At 46.0% G+C, this 19,304-nt stretch overlaps 1 protein-coding gene across 1 annotated transcript in view; it reads left to right on the top strand.

Moving 5' to 3' along the window:
* The window catches only part of Tmod2 (tropomodulin 2), a 38,196-nt gene that overhangs the window by 14,853 nt on the left and 4,039 nt on the right, over positions 1-19,304 (top strand). The window contains exons 3-8 of the mRNA XM_032909791.1: positions 1,385-1,541; positions 2,935-3,057; positions 7,752-7,838; positions 9,485-9,615; positions 13,238-13,345; positions 18,293-18,436. Coding sequence (XP_032765682.1) covers positions 1,385-1,541; positions 2,935-3,057; positions 7,752-7,838; positions 9,485-9,615; positions 13,238-13,345; positions 18,293-18,436 — 750 coding nt within the window. The remainder of the gene's footprint in view (positions 1-1,384; positions 1,542-2,934; positions 3,058-7,751; positions 7,839-9,484; positions 9,616-13,237; positions 13,346-18,292; positions 18,437-19,304) is intronic.

The following is a 19,304-nucleotide window of genomic DNA, read 5'->3' as shown; positions in this document are numbered from 1 at the left end:
ATGTATGCAAGGAGAACCTTGACATTTCTGTCGTTTTACCCATAAAGCAGAGATTGTATGTGGTACCACAACTGGTATTATCTTATTCAAATATACGAAGAACTTCTACGATGTGTAGATGATTATCATCATAATATCAATTTCTAGTATGTTTGTCAGTTCTTGAAAAGCTGGGTGGCTCTTTATAGTGTTCCTTCTGCAAGTATTTTCCCCAGCCCTAATGTCATTATTTTATACTTAAAATTGGAGGCATCCAAAATAGTGACTTCCCTCTGAAGAGGTAAGCGAAGAGAACTGTTCATATGGCATTTGCTGGACCAGATCCTTTTGAGATTTAGTTTGTTTTTTTTTTTTTTAATTTAAGTACAAATTATAGATAGAGATACGTGGATGGAATCTTAGGGGTTAATCAGAGAGGTGGGCATAGTGCCACATGCCTGTCACCCCAACGCTTGGGTGGGGGAGGAAGATTGTGAGTTTGGGTCAAACCCGGGCAACATAGTGAGTTCTAAGGTAGCATGGGCTACAAAGGGAGACCTTGACTTAAAAGTCTAAAATACAGCCATAGTGGTGCATCTCTTTAATCCCAATACTTGGGAGGCAGAGGCAGGCAGGTTTTTGAGAGATCATGGCCAGCCTGGTTTACATAGTGAGTTCCAGGACAGACAGACAGACAGAGCTACATGGTGAAACTTTGTCCAGAAAAGGAAGGAAGGAAAGAGAAGAAAAGAAAAAGGGAAAAGGAAACAGACAAATAAAAAAACCTAAAACAAGAGCTGGCCCTGTGCACATGATCTTAATCCCAGCACTCAGGATGTGGGGGGAGGAAGATCAGGAGTCGAGGCTAGCCTCAGTTACACAGTGGGGCTAGCCTCAGTTACACAGTGAGTTTGAGGCCAGCCAGGGATTCATGTTTGTCAAAAAGACAAACAAATTGATCTTACTTGGGCAGATATAGACATATACTATACTATACTATACTATACTATACTATACTATACTATACTATACTATAACATCTTCTTACCTCTTGGTTCTTTCTGGAGAAGACAGGTTACAAATAAGTGAGTATAGCCATTCTGCCTTAGAATTGTGTGCACACCTGACCAAACCTAATTACGGTGGACACAGAAAGACCTTTTCCCTTCACATACTAGAAGGCAGCTACGGAAAGTCCAAGTACTTCTGTCACTGTGCCCCTTCAGCTGGTTCCCTTCCTTAGCAAAGGTGGTTAGAACATACACATCCCCAGAGCCATCCTTGAGATCCCACATCTCAGCTGGTGTAGGTGCCCCTGCTTTCCCATTTACGGCCAGTGCAAAAGGTTAAAGAAACAACCCAGTCTAGTCAGCGTCTTCCCTTCATCTCTTATCTGTCTTGTCAGAGTGCAACACTACCGGCTGGATTCCGACAGAAAGACCAGACCCAGAAAGCAGCCACTGGCCCATTTGATCGTGAGCATCTGCTCATGTACCTAGAGAAAGAGGCTTTGGAACAGAAAGACAGGGAGGACTTCGTACCCTTCACAGGAGAAAAGAAAGGTGAGGCCCACAGACCACATGTCTTGGCACACGTTGTGGAGCATCAGTCCAAGGAGCTGGTCTGGGAACAGGAAATAAACCTATGAGCTACATGTGATATTTTAGAACACTGTGGCTTGTAGATATGTGTCCAACACCCAGAGCAAACTCTAAGGTAAGTTACAGCTCATGGGTGATGTCGATGGGTCTTCATGGGTTCACTGGTTGTCACAAATGCCCCTATAGTGTGGGATATTATGGGGAGCCTTGGAGAGGTCACAGTATATGAGAATTTTCTGCTCAGCTCTTTTCTGCTCAAGAGGCTCTCATTAAATGCTAGGCCTTGGATTTCCCTGACCCCTACCCGAATGACCCCTGTGACAGCGTTCATCCTTTTGCTGGTTTACTTTGGTGGTTGTGTGGCATCTGTGTCAGCCTAAGAAACTGGGTGGGACTGAGTGACAGGAAGGAGGTGCTCCTTCCTCTGAGCTCCAGTGAGGCGGTCTTTGAGCCTCCATTCAGTGGTGAGGAAAAGGGAGCACTCAGCAAGAGTCGTCCCTGCTGTTCCCTCTGTGCAGTGCACATGGCAGGTCAGGGGCCACTGAGAAGGAAATTAGAAAGAAGAGCTGATCAGGAATGAGTCAGGTTAACAGCCGCGGGTTACTACAGAATAGGAGCTGTTTCTATGGTAACACAGTTGCTGTTGGACTTACCAAATTGTAACAAGCACAGAGTATAATGTAAAAAGAAAACCTTCAATAAAATTCCCAAAATGCTATGTATTTAATAATGGCACAATGATAAGGGGGCAGATTTTGTCATTTCTTCTCTGAGTTGGGGAGTGTCTACAGCAAATTACCCCCAGATTGGCCTCCAGGAGGCTGTGAGCAGGAGCTAGCCGAGTATAAAAGGTGCACACAGTCACCTATGTGTCATGGCTTCACGGCAGCAGAAGCCAATGGCAGAGGCTCACTTCGCATCCACAGGCAGAAATCAGACGGATGCGGGTACTTGGCTCACCCTCCTTTTCATTCAACCCGGACCCCAGCCCACAGATTGGAGCCACCCACACACATGCCACACACACAACTAACCCAGTCTAGAAACTCCTCGTAAACATGCCTGGAGATTTGTCTTCTCTAGATCCTCTCAAGTTGATGACAGGACCATTAGGAACCTGCTTAACTACTAAAGTGAGCTCCAGGGAGTTCCGTGTGGTTCCGTGTGGTAAGAGGCAGGATTCCCTCCTTCTCATACTAGATTAGCCCCATCCCGGCAGTTCAAGAGCCTCAAATGATTCGAAACAGCTCAGTGATGTGTGTCTTTAATGCCAACGTTCTATCTTCCATTCAGTCTGCCGGCCCTACACGTGAGGCAGAAGCTCAGTCGTCTTTGTTTTTCTTCTCATTTAAAGGGAGAGTCTTTATCCCCAAGGAAAAGCCTGTAGAAACTCGCAAAGAAGAGAAAGTGTCTCTGGACCCAGAGCTGGAGGAAGCCTTGGCCAGCGCCTCAGACACTGAACTCTACGACCTTGCAGGTGAGTTCTCAGGGATGGCCCATGTCCCCCATGTGATCCCCAGGCATGCACTCATTGCCCCAGTGCAAACCTGTGAGCTGCTGGGTGGCAGGGTGACAGCAGCCCACCATAACTATAAGACTGGAGCCTGTGGTGAGCAAGCCATGATTTAGCCCATTCTCCTGTTTAGATGATTCCCACCCAACAAGACTCCTGTGAGAAACTGAAGAGAACTGATAGGAAATCGCATTGGCAGCTTAGAAGGAGAAAAATTGCAAGCTAGGTGTGGTGACCCATTCCTGAAATGGTAGCATTAGCACTCTAAAGGCTGAGGCAGGAGGATTATTGCAAGTTGGAGTCCAGCCAGGGCTACAGAATTGAGACCTTGTCTCAAAAAAGAAAACAAAATTAGGAATTAAAAATGAATGAAGTGATATCCCCATATGCTTTCCAGGATCTTCCACATTAAAATATACTTCTGGATGTCACACATTTATGGTCACATTTCTTTTTGTTTGTTTTTTGAGAGAGTTTCTCTGAGGAGCCCCGCCTGTACTAGAACTTGCTCTGTAGACTATGCTGGCTTCAAACCAAGAGATTCATCTGCCTCTGCCACATGAGTGCTGGGATTAAAGGCGTGTACAAGCACTGCCTGACTTCAAGCTCACATTTCTATAGAGTTCTTGGTCTCCCTTACAATTGCCATTACAAGCTGATTTGTGCCAAGACCAAAGCGACTTATAAAAGGAAGTGTTTAATCGAACCAATAGTTTCAGAGGATCAGAATCTGTGCTGGTGAAGCCAAGGCATGGCAGTGAGATCAGCAGAATACTCACATCTTGATTCAAAAACAGAAGGCAGAGAGAGTGCACACCGGGAATGAGTCTTTTAAAACCTCAAAGCCAGTGGCACACCTTCTCTGACAAGGCCACACCTCCTAGTCCTTCCCAAATAGTTCCACCAGCTCAGGACCAAGGATTCAAACATGTGAGTCAATGATGACCATTAACATCCAAACTCTGATGTACCTATAAAAAAGTTCAAATGATACAAAGGAAGTGAAAAGCAAGCCTTTCCCCCAAATTAAGTCCTAAGTCCTTTCTCTTTAAAAAAAAAAAAAAACCTGTGATGTGGGTGGGTGAGCAACATAGAAAGTTCTAGAGTAGCCCAGGCTACATGATAAGATCCTGACTTAAAAACCTAAAACAAGAGTGAGGGGGGTAGTTTATGTTCTTAATCCCCACAACTCAAGAGATGGAGGCAGAACGCTCAGGCGCCCTGGCTAATCCCACTATGTATGTGAAGTTCAGAGGACAACCTTATGGAGCTGGCTCCCTCCTTCACCCTTGATGTGGGTTCTGAGGAGCAAACTCAGACCACCCAGCTTGCATTATGGAGCTGCAAGTACCTTTTCTTGCTGAGCCCCAAGCCCCACCTACCTCTACTTCCCCAGCAGTGAGATCCCTGAAGCACATCCCACACCCGATGCGTGTCTGTTTCTTACTTAAGTTCTGGGATGCTAACCCAGGTCCTTGTGCTTTCAAGAGAAGTATTTTATGAAAGTTTAGCTGCTTCCCAGCCGCAGAACTCTGGTTCTTATTCCCCTAGAGGATGTATGTAGACATCTATCTTCTTCGTGAGGGAATGCCTGCCCTACCTTATTCCAGGATGTCTGCCATCCACACGTCTTCATCCATCTCTGATGGCATCAGTAGAGGACATCAGGTTCAGTCTCTGTAGCATCTGATTCACCTCGTGAGGAAGGCGTTTCTCAGTGACTGGGCACTGTGGCCCTGGGGTTACTATGGAGAGATTCCCTCCACGGTTACTGCTTTTCCCAAGGGTTGTCTCACAGGTTTTACTGGAATTGCCCAAAGGAAGAATGCAGGGTGGGACTTTGATTCCCAGAAAACACCTAAGAAAAGAGAAAGAAAAAAAGCAATCATTCTGGTGATCCTTGACCCTGGAATCCAGTAATAAATCTAGGGAGATAATGCAGATAGAACTGCCTTTGTTCTCCGCACTCAGCTGAGCAGACACTCCCTAAAAACCCCGTGGAAAGCCTTCTGTGGGGATGAAAATCACGAGCCTCCTCTCTAGGCTGGATCTTTCTAGAAGACCGGGAATAACCTGTAAGCAGAAGGGCTCATGGCAAGTGAGGGGGCCCTGAGGAACATTGTCGGTGCTGGTATGGAAGGTAGAGAGGAGAAAGACAGGCAGTTCAAAGGTAACACAATGGCTCCTCTTTTTCTCCTTTCTTCCCGTCATGCCACGTGGTGGTGCCAGGCACATTCAGAACAAGGTCTGAGGAAACACTCACAGAAAGTCCTGCCTGTGCTTCACTAACCTAGCCACTAATTAAGTTAACAATCAGTTGAGGCTAATAAGGAGGCCGACTCCATGGGCATTCAATGGCTTCCCAAATCACACAGTTAGGATGTGGCAATCAGGGTTCAAACTCAATGTGTTCCACATTTCCCCTCCTTAACCCTGTGATTATTGCTGTTACTGTTTCCAGTGCAAGGGGTTGAACCCACGGCTTTAGGCATGCCAGACAGGCACTCTACCACGTCGCTATAGACCCAGGGTCTCACTATGGTAGTACACTGTCTAGGCTGGCCTTGAACTCTTGAACTGTCTATATAGCCCCAAAGTGGCCTCCTGGGATCCTTTTGCTTCTCAAGTGCAAGATGCACACCTACCTATAACTCCTATTCCTTTTTTTTTTCTCCATGTAGACGTGGCTGTCCTGGAGCTCACTCTGTAGACCAGACTAGTCTCGAACTCTTACTGGCTTAACCACTGACTCTTCACCTACTGCCTCCCTTCTAACATGTAACTTATAGTAGATCCAATCAGGCTCCTAGGGGCTTGTGCCTCTCACCTGTAATTTCACGAGAAGGGAAATCTGCTTCAAGATGCCCAGGACCACCCATAGTGTTGCTCCCTGCATGTGTGCCCCCTGGTGCCAGTTCCACATAACATTGGCACTAAGACCTTGATATGCTCAGCTGATAGCCCTTCTTTTCTTTCCCAAAGGGATAAAAAGGACAACTCCATTTCCTACTGAAAAAAAAAAAAACAAAAACAAAAACCACAATCTTTCTGGTCTTACCTCTGAGAGGGGGAAAAACAACATAATAATCTATATCACATTAAATCTTTAAAATTCATTGAGTCCATCAGACTTACTGGTACAGTGTTAATACCCATTAGGCAGAAGGAAGCAGGAGGATTACTACAGATCTAAGGCCAGCCTGAGCTACATGTCTCCAGGCTAGACAGGGTTACATAGTGAGACTTTAAACAAAACAAAATCCTTAGATTGAATTCCACCTTTTTTAATCATAGAGATAAGAAAAGTAAATGGAGGTGGATATGGTGGCACCTACTCATAGTCACAGCGTTTGGGAACAGAGGAAGGAGGATCACACTGAGTCTGAGGTCAGCCTAGCCTATGAGTGTGTTCCAGGCTATCCAAGGCAATAAGAATAACAACAACAACACAGACAAACAAAGAGCTGAGTGTTGAGTCTACTTAACTAGGGTGATATTCTAGTTTCCTTTCTTTTGCTATAAGACACTGCCCTCCCCCCCAACAAAAGCAATTCAAGGGAGGAGAGGGTTTATTCTTGTTACACTGCCAGGTTATAGGTTACAAGGGAGAGTCAAAACAGGAACTTAAGGCTCTAGTCACATCACATCCGAAGCCAACAGCAGAGAGAAAGAAACTCGTAGATGCTGTGCAGCCCACTTCCTTTACGCTTGCATACTTAGGGGCCCAGGGCATGAAGTGGTGCTGCCCAAAATGGCTGGGCTTTCTGCATTGATACCACACACACACACACACACACACACACACACACACACACACACACACACCACACACACACCCCACACACACACCACACACACACACACACACACACACACACACACACACACACACCACACACACACACACACCACACACACCCCACACACACACCACACACCACACACACACACACCACACACACACACACACACCCCCCACACACACCACACACACCACACCCCACACACCACCCCCACCCCCACCTCACCCCACCCCAACCCCCCACACACCCCCCACCCACACACACCCCACCCACACACACCCCCCCACACCCACACACACCCCACACACACACACACACCACACACACCACACACACACCACACACCCACACACACACACCACACACACACACCACACACACACACACACACACACCACACACATACACACACACCACACCACACACACACCACACACACACACACACACACACACACACACACAGAAAGAGACAGCATAATCTAGAGAATTCCTTATTAAGACTCTTTCCAGGTGACGCTAGATTGTGTCAAATTGACAGTTAAGACACCCAGCACAGGGACCTAGCAGTGCCCCAGTGGCTGGAAGTTATGGCTGCACAGTTGTTTCTCAGCTCCTAATGATGCTGCACGTTTAACCGTCAGAGGCCTGTAAGGCCACCGACAGTCGTGGGGGGATCGTTAGCAGTAAGTTTATTGGGTGCTGTGTACACGCCACACACTTCGCCAGGAAAGGGGGCCTGGAGACTTTCTTCTGAATAAAGAATTGTTCTTCTATTTGCAGGCTAACAATGCAGCCACCCTAGTGCGTGTTTCAAAACTTCCTGCCCGTTATTGTTCCCTGTGGTTTCTTTCAGCTGTCCTTGGAGTCCACAATTTGCTCAACAATCCGAAGTTTGATGAAGAAACAACCAATGGCCAAGGCCGCAAGGGGCCAGTGAGGAGTAAGTAGATGAGGGGTCTGGGAGCATGGGGAGCTTAAGAGCCACTGTCTGGTGCCTGTAGGAGAGAGAGAGCTTCTAGAGGAAGTCATTGGGCTCTGAGCAACCAAAGTAGGTGAAGCTGACGCTGGGCACCGTGTCTGGCAGAACACACAGAACCACAGGACACACATTCATGGCAGGTCTTCTGGTAGGGAAAAAAATTCCTGATAGTCAGCTCAAAATGCAAAGAAAATGTTCTGTTCCAAAGGGTATCTTATCAATGAGGGAAGCTTGGCTACGTTCCCTTTTTTTTTATTCCAGTGTCTTTTTGTCTTGATTGTGGATGCTACCTCCCCCAAAAAAGCAGGAAGGATACCCTGGCTTGGACAAGCTGCAGCCTCCCGTCTTCTTCACCAAGCATTTGTTAAATGCCTACTGGATATCAGGACTATTCTGGGCATACGTAGAAACATCTTTCCCAAAGGAACTTATCGGAGTAATCAGTTGGTCTTTGTTCACTCTGTGAGATCTAAGTGGACACAGACCCTGGCTTCTGGACAAATCACTTATTATTCTCTCTCATGGAGACTTCAAAGACACTACTCAGCCTCAGAAGCTTCCTACTCACTCAGTTATTAAGAGGAGGTCTTGTTCCTTAGCTTAGGGTGGCCCTGAACTCCTGAGATTATAAGTGTGTTGCTGATGTGTAAGAGCTCTCTTTACGTTAGAATATTAATCCTTTGTATGTTGCATGCACTCCAAATATATGCTAAATTAGTGCGTGTTGTTTATTGTTGTTATTTGGGTTTTGTTTGTTTTGAGACAGGCCTGAAATTCACTGTGTAGCCCAGGTTGGCCTCAAACTCATGCTCCTCCTGACTCAGTCTCCTAAATCCTGGTATTGCAGGCATGTATATTGCTATATCTGGCTCAAGTAAATGTATGTATTTATTTATTTGTATGTATGTACGTGGGCTGTTTTATAACATGCATATATGTTTACCACATGTATATTCAGTGCCCAAGGGAACCAGAAGAGCGTTTCAGATCCGTAGAACTGGACTTACTGATGTCTGTAAGATACCGAAAGGGTGCTGGGAAGGGAACTCCAGTGCGCTACAAAAGTAGCAAGTGCTCTTAACTGCTGATCCATGTTTCCAGCCCCCAGTAACTGTTTCTAAAATGTTCCTTGTTCTTTCCATATCTTCATCGAAGCTAGATATGCAGGATAGAAATTGAAGGAGGGGTGCGATCAAGAAGCCAGAGGGATATTAATATTTGGGACCTGGGGATAGAACAGTACTAGAACGAATGCTTAGAGCAGGTCCTGGTTTCAAGTCTTAGCATCACACAAGATTTTTAAAAAGGATTTGGGGAATGAAGAGGCTCATCATGGTGGCCATCTTTGCGTCTCAGAGCCTATGGTCTGGTGCAGATCATGTGGGGAAAGTCCGTACGACACAGCAGTAAGTGCCAGTGGATGAGATGCCTTGTGGTGGCTGAAAAGCATCTGCCTTCCAAACTGACGCAAAGTGGCACCACTGCACAGTGAGAATAAACTTACTAGGGTTCAAATTGGAGTGTTGGACTCTACATGAAAGAAGCCGTCTCTAGTTTGATGGAGGACCTCTTGCACTTTCTTTTATAAACTAAAACTTGCGTTTTAGATGTCGTCAAAGGTGAAAAGGCCAAGCCGGTGTTTGAGGAGCCACCGAACCCCACAAATGTGGAAGCAAGCCTGCAGCAGATGAAAGCCAACGACCCCAGCCTGCAGGAGGTCAACCTCAACAACATTAAGGTCCGTCACTTCCAGTACCTCCTGGCTTAGCCTGGCATCACAGAGCTGGCTGGACGTCACTGACTACCTATTTTTACATGGGCCTGAGGTCCTTTCGAGTCACTGATTTCAGACAGAATAATCTAGTCAAAAGAGATATGAGTCTATAAGAAGAGTAATTTCTAGAACTTTTTGAAAAGCTTCCTAGAATTCAGGCCAATCGAAGTACATTGTACCTGGTACTGAATAACCACATCAGCTTTTCTTTTCTTTTCTCTTTTTTTCTTTTTTTCCTTGTGTGCTACAGCACTCTACGTAGACACTTAGCTGTAGCCCCAGCCCCCTCACTCAGTGTCAAGTGTCAGGAATGTCAGAGTAACTTAGAAGGGTGGTTGGCACAGGCTCTCAAGTGAGACCGTAGTGAAGCTGACAGTCAAGGTTAAAGTATCCAAAGGCTCCACTTCCAAGATGGCACCCCCATGCAGCTGTGGGCAAGTGACCTCCCTTTCCTACCACACGGGCCACTCTCTGGGGCTACTTGAGTGTTCGTTCTCACACATCTGGCTTTCTCCAAAGATAGTGACCCCAGAGTGAAATGGTCAGGAACCCAGAGGCTCAGTGGTCAGAAGTAACTGCTTTCCTTGCAAAGCACCCAAGTTCAGTTCCCTGCACCCATATCAAGTGCCTCACAACCACCTGTAACTCCAGATCCAGGGGGTCCAACACTTCCGGCCTCTCTGGGTACCCATACGTACAGTGAAGAGGACAGTCACAAGGACAAGAAGCACGTGGCAAAACACACTTGTTTCCATAGTAGCATATAAATAAATAACAGTAGCCAGTTGTAATGAGTAATCCAAAGTAGACTGACTCCTAACCACTAACCTGGGAGAGGCAGGCAAACACATTCCGAGAACAATCCATGTTAGAGAGGAACAGAGATTCCAAGATTCTTGTTTACTTGGAGCTTTCTCCCAGGGTCTCAGAAATCTCACACAGCTTTGTCCATCGACTGCCTTCTGACATCGAGCTATTGAAGGCAGAGAAGGAGACAAGAGGAGCATGAACAAATACAATTGCCTATGGCCTAATTTATTCATTCTCTTCAGTAGGCTGGTTGATGACTTGGTTGGCTAGTTTGAGACAAGGTTTCACTGTGTTGCCAAGACTGGCTTTAAACTCTTCAAACTCGATATGTGAACAAGGCTGATTTCAAATTCTCCGTCCTCCAGCTTCTACCTCCCTAAAGATTAGATATGAGACATGTGCCGTCAGATAGGTTTGTTTCGTTGGTTCTTGTTGAACATTTAATTATTTCTAACGAGATTTTCCCTTGTTTCTTTTTATTTATGCTTCTCTGAAACAATGTATCCTGACTGCAGGCTCCCTTCCCTTCACTCCTCCCAGTCCCACTCCCCACCCAGATCCTGCTTCTCCATTCCCTTCGGAAAAGAGCAGTCCTCCTGGGTTATCAACTCAACATAACATAACAAGACTAGGCACAGATGCTCATGTCAAGGCTGGATGAGGCGGCCCAGTAGGAGGAAAAGGGTCCAGCAAGCAGACAAAATGAGCCATAGAGACCCCCACTCCCACTGTTAGGAGTCTCCCAAAAATGCTAACAACCACGGCATGTATGCAGAGGGCCTGACACAGATTCATGCAGCCCTGCTTAGCTGCTTCTGTGGTTGTGTTTCTCCTGCTGCCCTGGATCCCTGTGGCTCCTACTGGCTTTCCTCCCTTTCTTCTGTGGGGTTCCCCAAGCTCTGCCTAATGTTTGGCTGTGGATCTCTGTCTCTGCATCTGCTCCCATGGGTGGCCAGAGAAAGCCTCTTACCTCTCTGATGAAGGTTGGGCTAGGCTGTACTCTTTGAATACAGCAGAATATTATTAGAAATCGTTTCACTGGCTTGCATTTTTTTTTTTTACCAGTCATGTTTGGTTCTACCCTAAATCTCTGGGCCATCCAGCTTCCAGTTGCTGGCCATCCAGGCAGTTTTGGGCATGGGTTCCCTTGCCTGGTGTGGGCCTCAAGTTAGATCAGCCATTAGTTGGCCACTCCCACAAGCTCGGAGCCACCATTGTCCCAGCACATCTTACAGGGTGTAACAGGCCAAAGGTTAGTGGCTGGGTTGGTGTTCCAGTCCCACCACTGCAAGCCTTGCCTGGTTACAGATGGCCGGTTCAGGCTGTGTCCTCCACTACTGTGAGTCCTGCTAGGGTCACTCTCACAGGTTCTAGGAAGCTTCTGTTGTACTAAGTTTCCAAATGCCCCCAATTCCAGTCATTTCTCCCTATACTCTTTCTCTCCATCCCTGAGCCCCTGACCTAATCCCTCCTGTTTTTAATTCTGTGTATAGGTAGGTGTCTTACGTGGGTATGTGCACATGAGGGAAGTTGCCTGTGGAGGCCAAGGGAATTGGATCCTGGAGCTGGAATTACCACAGGCAGTTGTGAGCCACCCAACGTGGATGCTGGGAACTGAACTCAGGTCCTCTGCAAGAGTAGCAAGTGCTGTTCACTGATGAGCCATCTCTCCTGCCCCAGTGACAGTGTTTTCATTGAGTGTGCATTATGTGCTATGTCGTTGGCCACTTAAGTCACCTCATTTGCTCCTCGGTGAGGATTGAGGAGATTAAGTTGCTGTTGTCACTCAGCTTATCTATGCAAGGCTCATGTCCATTGCTGCCCCTTGATGCTTACCCCTTACTTCCGCAGTGATAGGTGATTGGTGTGTGTGGTTTGTAAGAGAGAGTCCACGTATACAGCCATGCATTAAATGCAATTAATAAATCTAAAAATAAAAAGAAAGGAATACAAACAAATGTGTTAGCGCACACCTTTGTATCCAGAGGATCCACTCCCAACATGGTACATCCATGAGGCCATGCGCAAGACCTCGCTTTACAGAGTCTCTGCCTTATGGTGTGGAAGCTGGGAATCACCGTGAGTTCAAGGGAGCTTTGGCAACACAGTGAAATTGAGGACAGATGGAAGCCAGTCTGGGCTCCAGGAGAGCCACTTAAGATCCATCCAGCCTCTACTTAGAATGTTATCGTAAGAGACAAACACTAACCACAGGTTGGCAGCATGGTGCGGTAAGGCCCAAACAGTTACAGAATTGTAGGAAAGGAAAAACTTGAAGCTGCCTAGGAGAACTCATAAACCAAACAGGAAATAATTCAGGTGGTCTTCAAAAGTGGAGAAAAGGACCACAGGAGTTTTCAGGCCAAGGAGAAAAGCACATGTTAAGGGCATGTATGTGAGAGACCGTGATTGTTAACCATGAATGTCCTAGCATATAGGACAGAAAAAAAAAAAAAGGAAAAAATCTTTTGCGTTGCATTCTCTTATTGGGCACTAGGAGGCGCTGTTCGCTCAGAATAGCTTAGTTATCGCACACGGATTTTTTAAAAAAAAAAAAGAATGTTTTTAAAAGAGGACATGTAATCGGCCATCTAAATACAGGTGATAGTCAAACGTTGCAGGGGACTCGCCAATGATGGAGCTCAGTAACAGAGCCGCATGCTTAGTACGTGTGAGACCCTGGGTCCAATCAAAATTGAAGACAGTATTTTCACGTTTAGGGTGAGTGCCAGTGCAGTGTGAGCGGTTTGTAGCTAACCCTGTCTTCTATGCTTAGAACATTCCAATTCCAACCCTGAAGGAGTTTGCAAAGGCTCTGGAGACCAACACCCACGTGAGGAAGTTCAGCCTGGCCGCAACCCGAAGCAATGACCCTGTGGCTCTGGTGAGTGAGACTCGAAACACAATATGAGGCCATTTAATTCCCGGTGACTTTAGTCTTAGGTTTTTCTTATTGTTTAGGCTTAGCTTTCGGTTGTTTTGAGATAGGGTCTTGCTGTGAGGCCTGGGTTTGAACTCACTATGTCTCTTGGACTGATCTTGAGTTCCCAGTAATCCCCCTGCCTCAGCCCGCCTAGTGCTAAAATTTTCGGGCATGAAATCACCGTTTCCCGGCTAATTTATTTCATCAATCGAAAGGCTTAGATCTGCTCGACTCGAGGCACAGGCTGAGAATCCACACTGCAAACGCATGGACTCAAACGGATTCTCGTCAGCGCTGCGCTTTCCAAACAAGTTCAAGACAGGCCTCTTGGCATTTAGCTAAATAAACATTTAGAGTTTGTTGTGTTGAGAAAAACCATTCTGAAATTTTCCCTCCTACAGGGACTTTCTGTAACTGCCATTAGACATTATGAGCCCCCAAAACTTACTTGAACTTGGCACACATAAAAACGTCGGGGCGTGTTTTATCGTAATCTTCATGTGCGTTATCGTGCCAAGCATACTTTAAACAACCAGAAATAGTGAAGGGTTTTGTTTGACATTCGGTTCATTTGAGTATGGAAAGAAAAACAATAACTGAAACCCTCATCCTTTTATGCATTTGGGGTAATCTAGCCAAACAAGAAAGCTACTTAGCCTAAGTAAATACTGTCACCGCCTTAGCCACCACCGCTTCCTCTTGTCTACTCTTCCTATTACAAGCCCCTCTCCTGGGGACTCAGTGAATGCAGCTGTGACCGCTAAGCTCTTCATGCTTACCTCACGCCATCGTCACTGTAGTGCTTCAAGTCTGTGCCGCTCTCACAATAGCGTGAGAGGTCAGATTATCCCAGGTGTGGCAAGTAATGACAGAGCCGAGAATCACCACCAGGTCTTTCTGGTTCCACTGCACTGCATACACACACAGCCCTGCTGTTGTTGACAGGGTCTCTGGGAGTCAACCTGAGAATTTACAACACCTGCCACTCGCTCTCAAATCAAAGTAGAAAAGCCAAGGTCCTGGCAGGATGGTTGGATTTAAAGTAACAGTCAGGCTGGAGAGGTGGCTGAGCGGTTAAGAGTGCTTGCAGCTTTTCCAGAGGACCTGAGTCGATTCTGAGCACCCACTTCAGACAACTCCCAAGTGCTCGGAACTCTGGCTCCAGGGAATCCGATGTCCTCTTCTGGCATCCTTAGTACTTCACACGCATGGTGCACAGATAGACTTTCAGGCAAAACACCCATATGCATAAAGTAAAAATAAAGTCTAAAGAAGAAAAGTATGTATAGATATGTCTGGGCATGTAGATATAACTTAGAACTATAATGAGGTATTCTGCATTCTTTTATTTGGACTGCATCTTTGAAATCCAAAGGTGTTTTATATTTATACATACATCAGTTCAACTACCTTTTCTTTTTCTTTTTTTTTTTTTTTTTTTTTTTTTCCATCTTTATTAACTTGGTATTTCTTATTTACATTTTCGATTGTTATTCCTTCCGGTTTCAACAACCCCTTCTAACCTCCCTCCCCTCCCTTCTCCTATCGGTGTTCCCCTCCCCATCCTCCCCATTACCACCTCCCCCAAAAAATCCCATTCTGGGGGTTCAGTCTTAGCAGGACCAAGGGCTTCCCCTTCCACTGGTGCCCTTACTAAATATTCATTTTACCTATGAGGTCAGAGTCCAGGGTCAGTCCATGTATAGTCTTTGGGTAGTGCAACTTATTCTGGAAGCTCTGGTTGGTTGGCATCATTGTTCATAAGGGGTCTCGAGCCCCTTCAAGCTCTTCCAGTCCTTTCTCTGATTCCTTCAACGGGGGTCCCGTTCTCAGTTCCCTGGTTTGCTGCTGGCATTCGCCTATGTATTTGCTGTATTCTGGCTGTGTCTCTCGGGAGAGATCTACATCCGGTTCCTGTCGGCCTGCACTTCTTTGCTTCATCCATCTTATCTAATTGGATGGCTGAATATGTATGGGCCATGTGGGGCAGGCTCTGAATGGGTGTTCCTTCTGTCTCTGTTCTAAACTTTGCCTCCCTATTCCCTGCCAAGGGTATTCTTGTTCCCTTTTTAAAGAAGGAGTGAAGCATCTGCATTTTGGTCATCCGTCTTGAGTTTCATGTGTTTTGAGCATTTGGGCTAATAGCCACTTACTAGCTGGTTTGCAAAGGCTTTGTAGCTACTACATTTCTTGTGGCTACCATTTGGTCAGCAGTGAAGCTATGTGTTTTGGGTTCTGTTTGTTAGATTTAGAAGAATAATTTTAATTTCTAGTTAAAAGTGTGTGTGTGTGTGTGTGTGTGTGTGTGTGTGTGCAGGTGTCCTTGAAGAGGGTATGTGGATTCCTAGAGCCGGAGTTACAGGTGGAGCTGCCTGATGTCTGTGCTGGGAATTGAACTTGGGTCTTCTCCAAGAACAGCATGCGCTCTGAACTGCGGAGCCATCTTTCTAGCCCCAGGAAATTATATTTTTGTATAATCCCACAGAGTGCAGAAGCAAATCTTCTCTTGAGACATGTATCTCTACTCTGATCATTTATATAACATTGAAGGAATCATCTCTATGTTTTCCCGACACCGCCATGGCCGCACATGGAGTGGATGCTCAGATATTTGCTGAACCGAAGTGAACTCGAGTGTAAAAGCTCCAAGCTCTGCTTGGCTGCGTAGGCTCCATTTCGTGCAGTTGGAGAAGAAGTGTTTTCTCAAGTTTAAGCTACAGCGGCGTGGTCTTGACTGCCTGCCAGGAGGGTGTGCAAGTTCTCATAAAGAGCTAATTGCTCTGAAGTTTCTTTATCCTGGGACTAAAAGTTAATGCCAAAGCCGGGTGTGTCCCATAAGGAAAGGCTTGCTGCACCCCCACCCCATGCCCTGATTAAAATGTGTACATTTAATTTTAAGATCAAGTAGTAACCGGAGCATGGTGGCGCATGCCTCTAACCCCATCACTTGGGAAGCAGAGACAGGTGGATATCTGAATTCAATACAGATGAGCGCCAGCACAGCCAGGGTTACACAGGGAAGCCTTGTCTCAAAGCAAACAAACAGCAAAAAACAAACAATGAAAAACAACTGTTGAATAACTGTCCCTTGACTTGCCTGGTTTGCCATTCCATCAGCCCGTGTCCCTGCGCTTTCGGTTCTAACACCTGTCAACACAAGATTGTTATTCTGCCCCAGTGATTCTCAGCTAAGAGCTCTCCTGCTCCCGGGACACACTGGCAGTGGCTGGAGATGTTGGGGGTTGTGAAGAGAACAAATGCTACTGGTATTTGTAAGGTCTCAGAGGCCCGAGAGGCTGCTAATGGGGCACCCACAGCAAAGAAGTCTCCAGGCCCACATCTTAGCCGTGCAGAGGTTGAGAAACCAGCCTAGTCTCCGGTGGAATTCCTTCCCTTCCTTCTTCCTGTCTTAAGTGCCATTAAGATAATTAGGATAGTTTCGGGCTTTCGTGGTCTGCTCCCTAGAAGCAATCAGTATTAGCAATTTGTTTTTCATTCTTCCACTTATTGTCTTTATGACTTTAATTAAAGTGGCTGCCAATCTCAACTGTTCATGCACTTGAGGAAGGCCGGGTCTCAGCCTTAGAGATCCTGTCCATGTTCATCTGGGTGGGACCAAAATATACTTAAATATGTATGCATATATATGTATGTATATGTATATATTTAAGTATATGTAAATGTCACCTATGTATATGTGTGTATGTGCAGCTACATGTATGTCTAAGTGAATATATGCACGCATGAGTGTGGGGTGCTCATGGAGGCCAGCAGAGGGTATTGGATCCCGTGGAGCTAGTCTTACAGGTGTCTGTGAGCCGCTTGGCGCTGGAATCTGCACACGTGTCGTCATGATTGAGGAGCAAGTGTATGAAGCACTGAGCCATCATCCCTCCAGCCCTGCTTATATGTGTATTTTTGAAATTTGTTCATACTGAGACACCTTTTAAGTTATTATTAAGATGTATTCTTTTAGGGAATATGTAGTCTCAGCTCTTGAGGGGGACAAGCACGGAGGTCCAGCCTCAGTTACATAGCAATTTCAAGACTAGCCTGGGCTACGTCAGAGTCTATCTTAACACATACATACATACATACACACAGAGAGAGAGACAGAGACAGAGACAGAGAGACAGACAGAGACAGACAGACAGACACAGACACAGAGACTAGGGAGATAGCTCAGTGTTAAGAGAATTGTCTATTCTTCCTGAGTTTTTGCTCCCAGCACCTATATGGTGCTCACAACTGTCTGTAACTCCACTTGCAGATGAGCCAACCCTTTTTTATGTCAAGCACACACATGGTACACAGACATATATGCAGGCAAAACACCCAGACATTTAAAAAAAATAAAATTAAAAATAAGAGAACATATACAGTCACACACACTACGTGGATGCTGGGAGTCAAATCCAGGTCCTCCACAAGAGCAGCCAGCACTCATAAGTGCTGTGCTGTCTGTCTCTCCAGCTCTACTAAGTTATGTTAGTTTTCATTTGGTTTGGAGGTTTTTTTGGTTTTGTTGTTGTTGTTGTTGTTGTTGTTTTTGTTTTGTTTTGTTTTTTCTGATTGGTTGGTTGGTTGGTTGGTTGGTTGGTTTGGTTTGGTTTTTGAGACAGGGTTTCTCTGTGTAGCCCTGGCTGTCCTGGAACTCACTCTGTAGCCCAGGCTGGCCTTGAACTCAGATCCACCTGCCTCTGCCTCCTGAGTGCTGAGATTACAGGCATGTGCCACCACTGCCTGGCACTATTTTAGTTTTTAATTGTAGTTCCAGATTTTAATTTTACTTAGAGATGAAAATGTCTTAAATGTTTTCTTTAAGCGCTATAAAACAATCTATTTTTTTTTTAATTTGGGAGAGAGATTCATGTTTAGAAACCCTGATGACTGTTTTCGTTCACTAAGGCCTTTGCAGAGATGCTGAAGGTCAACAAGACCTTGAAAAGTCTGAACGTAGAGTCCAATTTTATCACGGGCACCGGGATCCTGGCCCTGGTGGAAGCGCTGCGGGAGAATGACACCTTGACAGAGATCAAGATCGACAACCAGGTACAGAGGAGGCGGGGCAAAGCTGGCTTCTGTCTTAGACAGCGGGTGGGTGGGGAGTAGACGAAAGCTCAAAGCTCTGTGTGGGCTTGACGGGCTCTGCTGGCTTTCCTATGAGGCTTAACAGCTTCTGGCCCATGGAACATATGCGTTCTCTGTCTCTGTCTCTCATGCGCACTCTGTGTGGTGTGTGTGTGTGTGTGTGTGTGTGTGTGTGTGTGTGGTGTGAATGTACAGACCAGAAGACAACCTCAGCTACCTTTTTCTCAGGTGCTTATCATCCTTTTCTTAGGACAGGCTGGCTGGTCAGCCCCAAGGACCCCCTTGTCTCTGTATCCCCAGTGTTGGGATTGCAAACACCAACATAGCAGCTTTTTAACTGTGGGTCCTGGGGATTGAATTCCTGTCTTCACGCTGTTGTAACAGCCCCAGAGCATGTTCTTAAGTAAACTTCACAGCAGGTCAATGGACAGTATTTTTGTAATGGTTGTGATTCCGGGGTTACAGGAGGCTGAAAGCTGCCTAATGTTAGTGTGGAAATCAAATCCAGGTCCTCTGGAAGAACAGCAGATGTTCTTAACCGCTGAGCCATCTCTCCAGCCTAGATCTTTGCTTATGTGGGGGTATGGATTCCAGGGTAGATAATTCAGCAGCTGGATTGATGGCTGTCAGACTTTTCCTCCACTTAAGAAGCATCCCTGTTTTAATCCCATCGGCGCTGAGTGACTTGGAAGCACAAGTATTAGTTTTGTTTAAATCCATCAGGAATTGCCTTTCTTTATTTTTGTTGATTTTGTCTCATGCATTTGTCATTGAGACGGTCCCATTGGTTAAGAGAGGCCAGCTTTGAACTAAAGATCGTCATGCCTCC

Source organism: Rattus rattus, chromosome 8, assembly GCF_011064425.1.
Source record: "Rattus rattus isolate New Zealand chromosome 8, Rrattus_CSIRO_v1, whole genome shotgun sequence".
NCBI lineage: Eukaryota > Metazoa > Chordata > Mammalia > Rodentia > Muridae > Rattus > Rattus rattus.
This window is presented reverse-complemented; position numbering and strand designations above follow the sequence as displayed.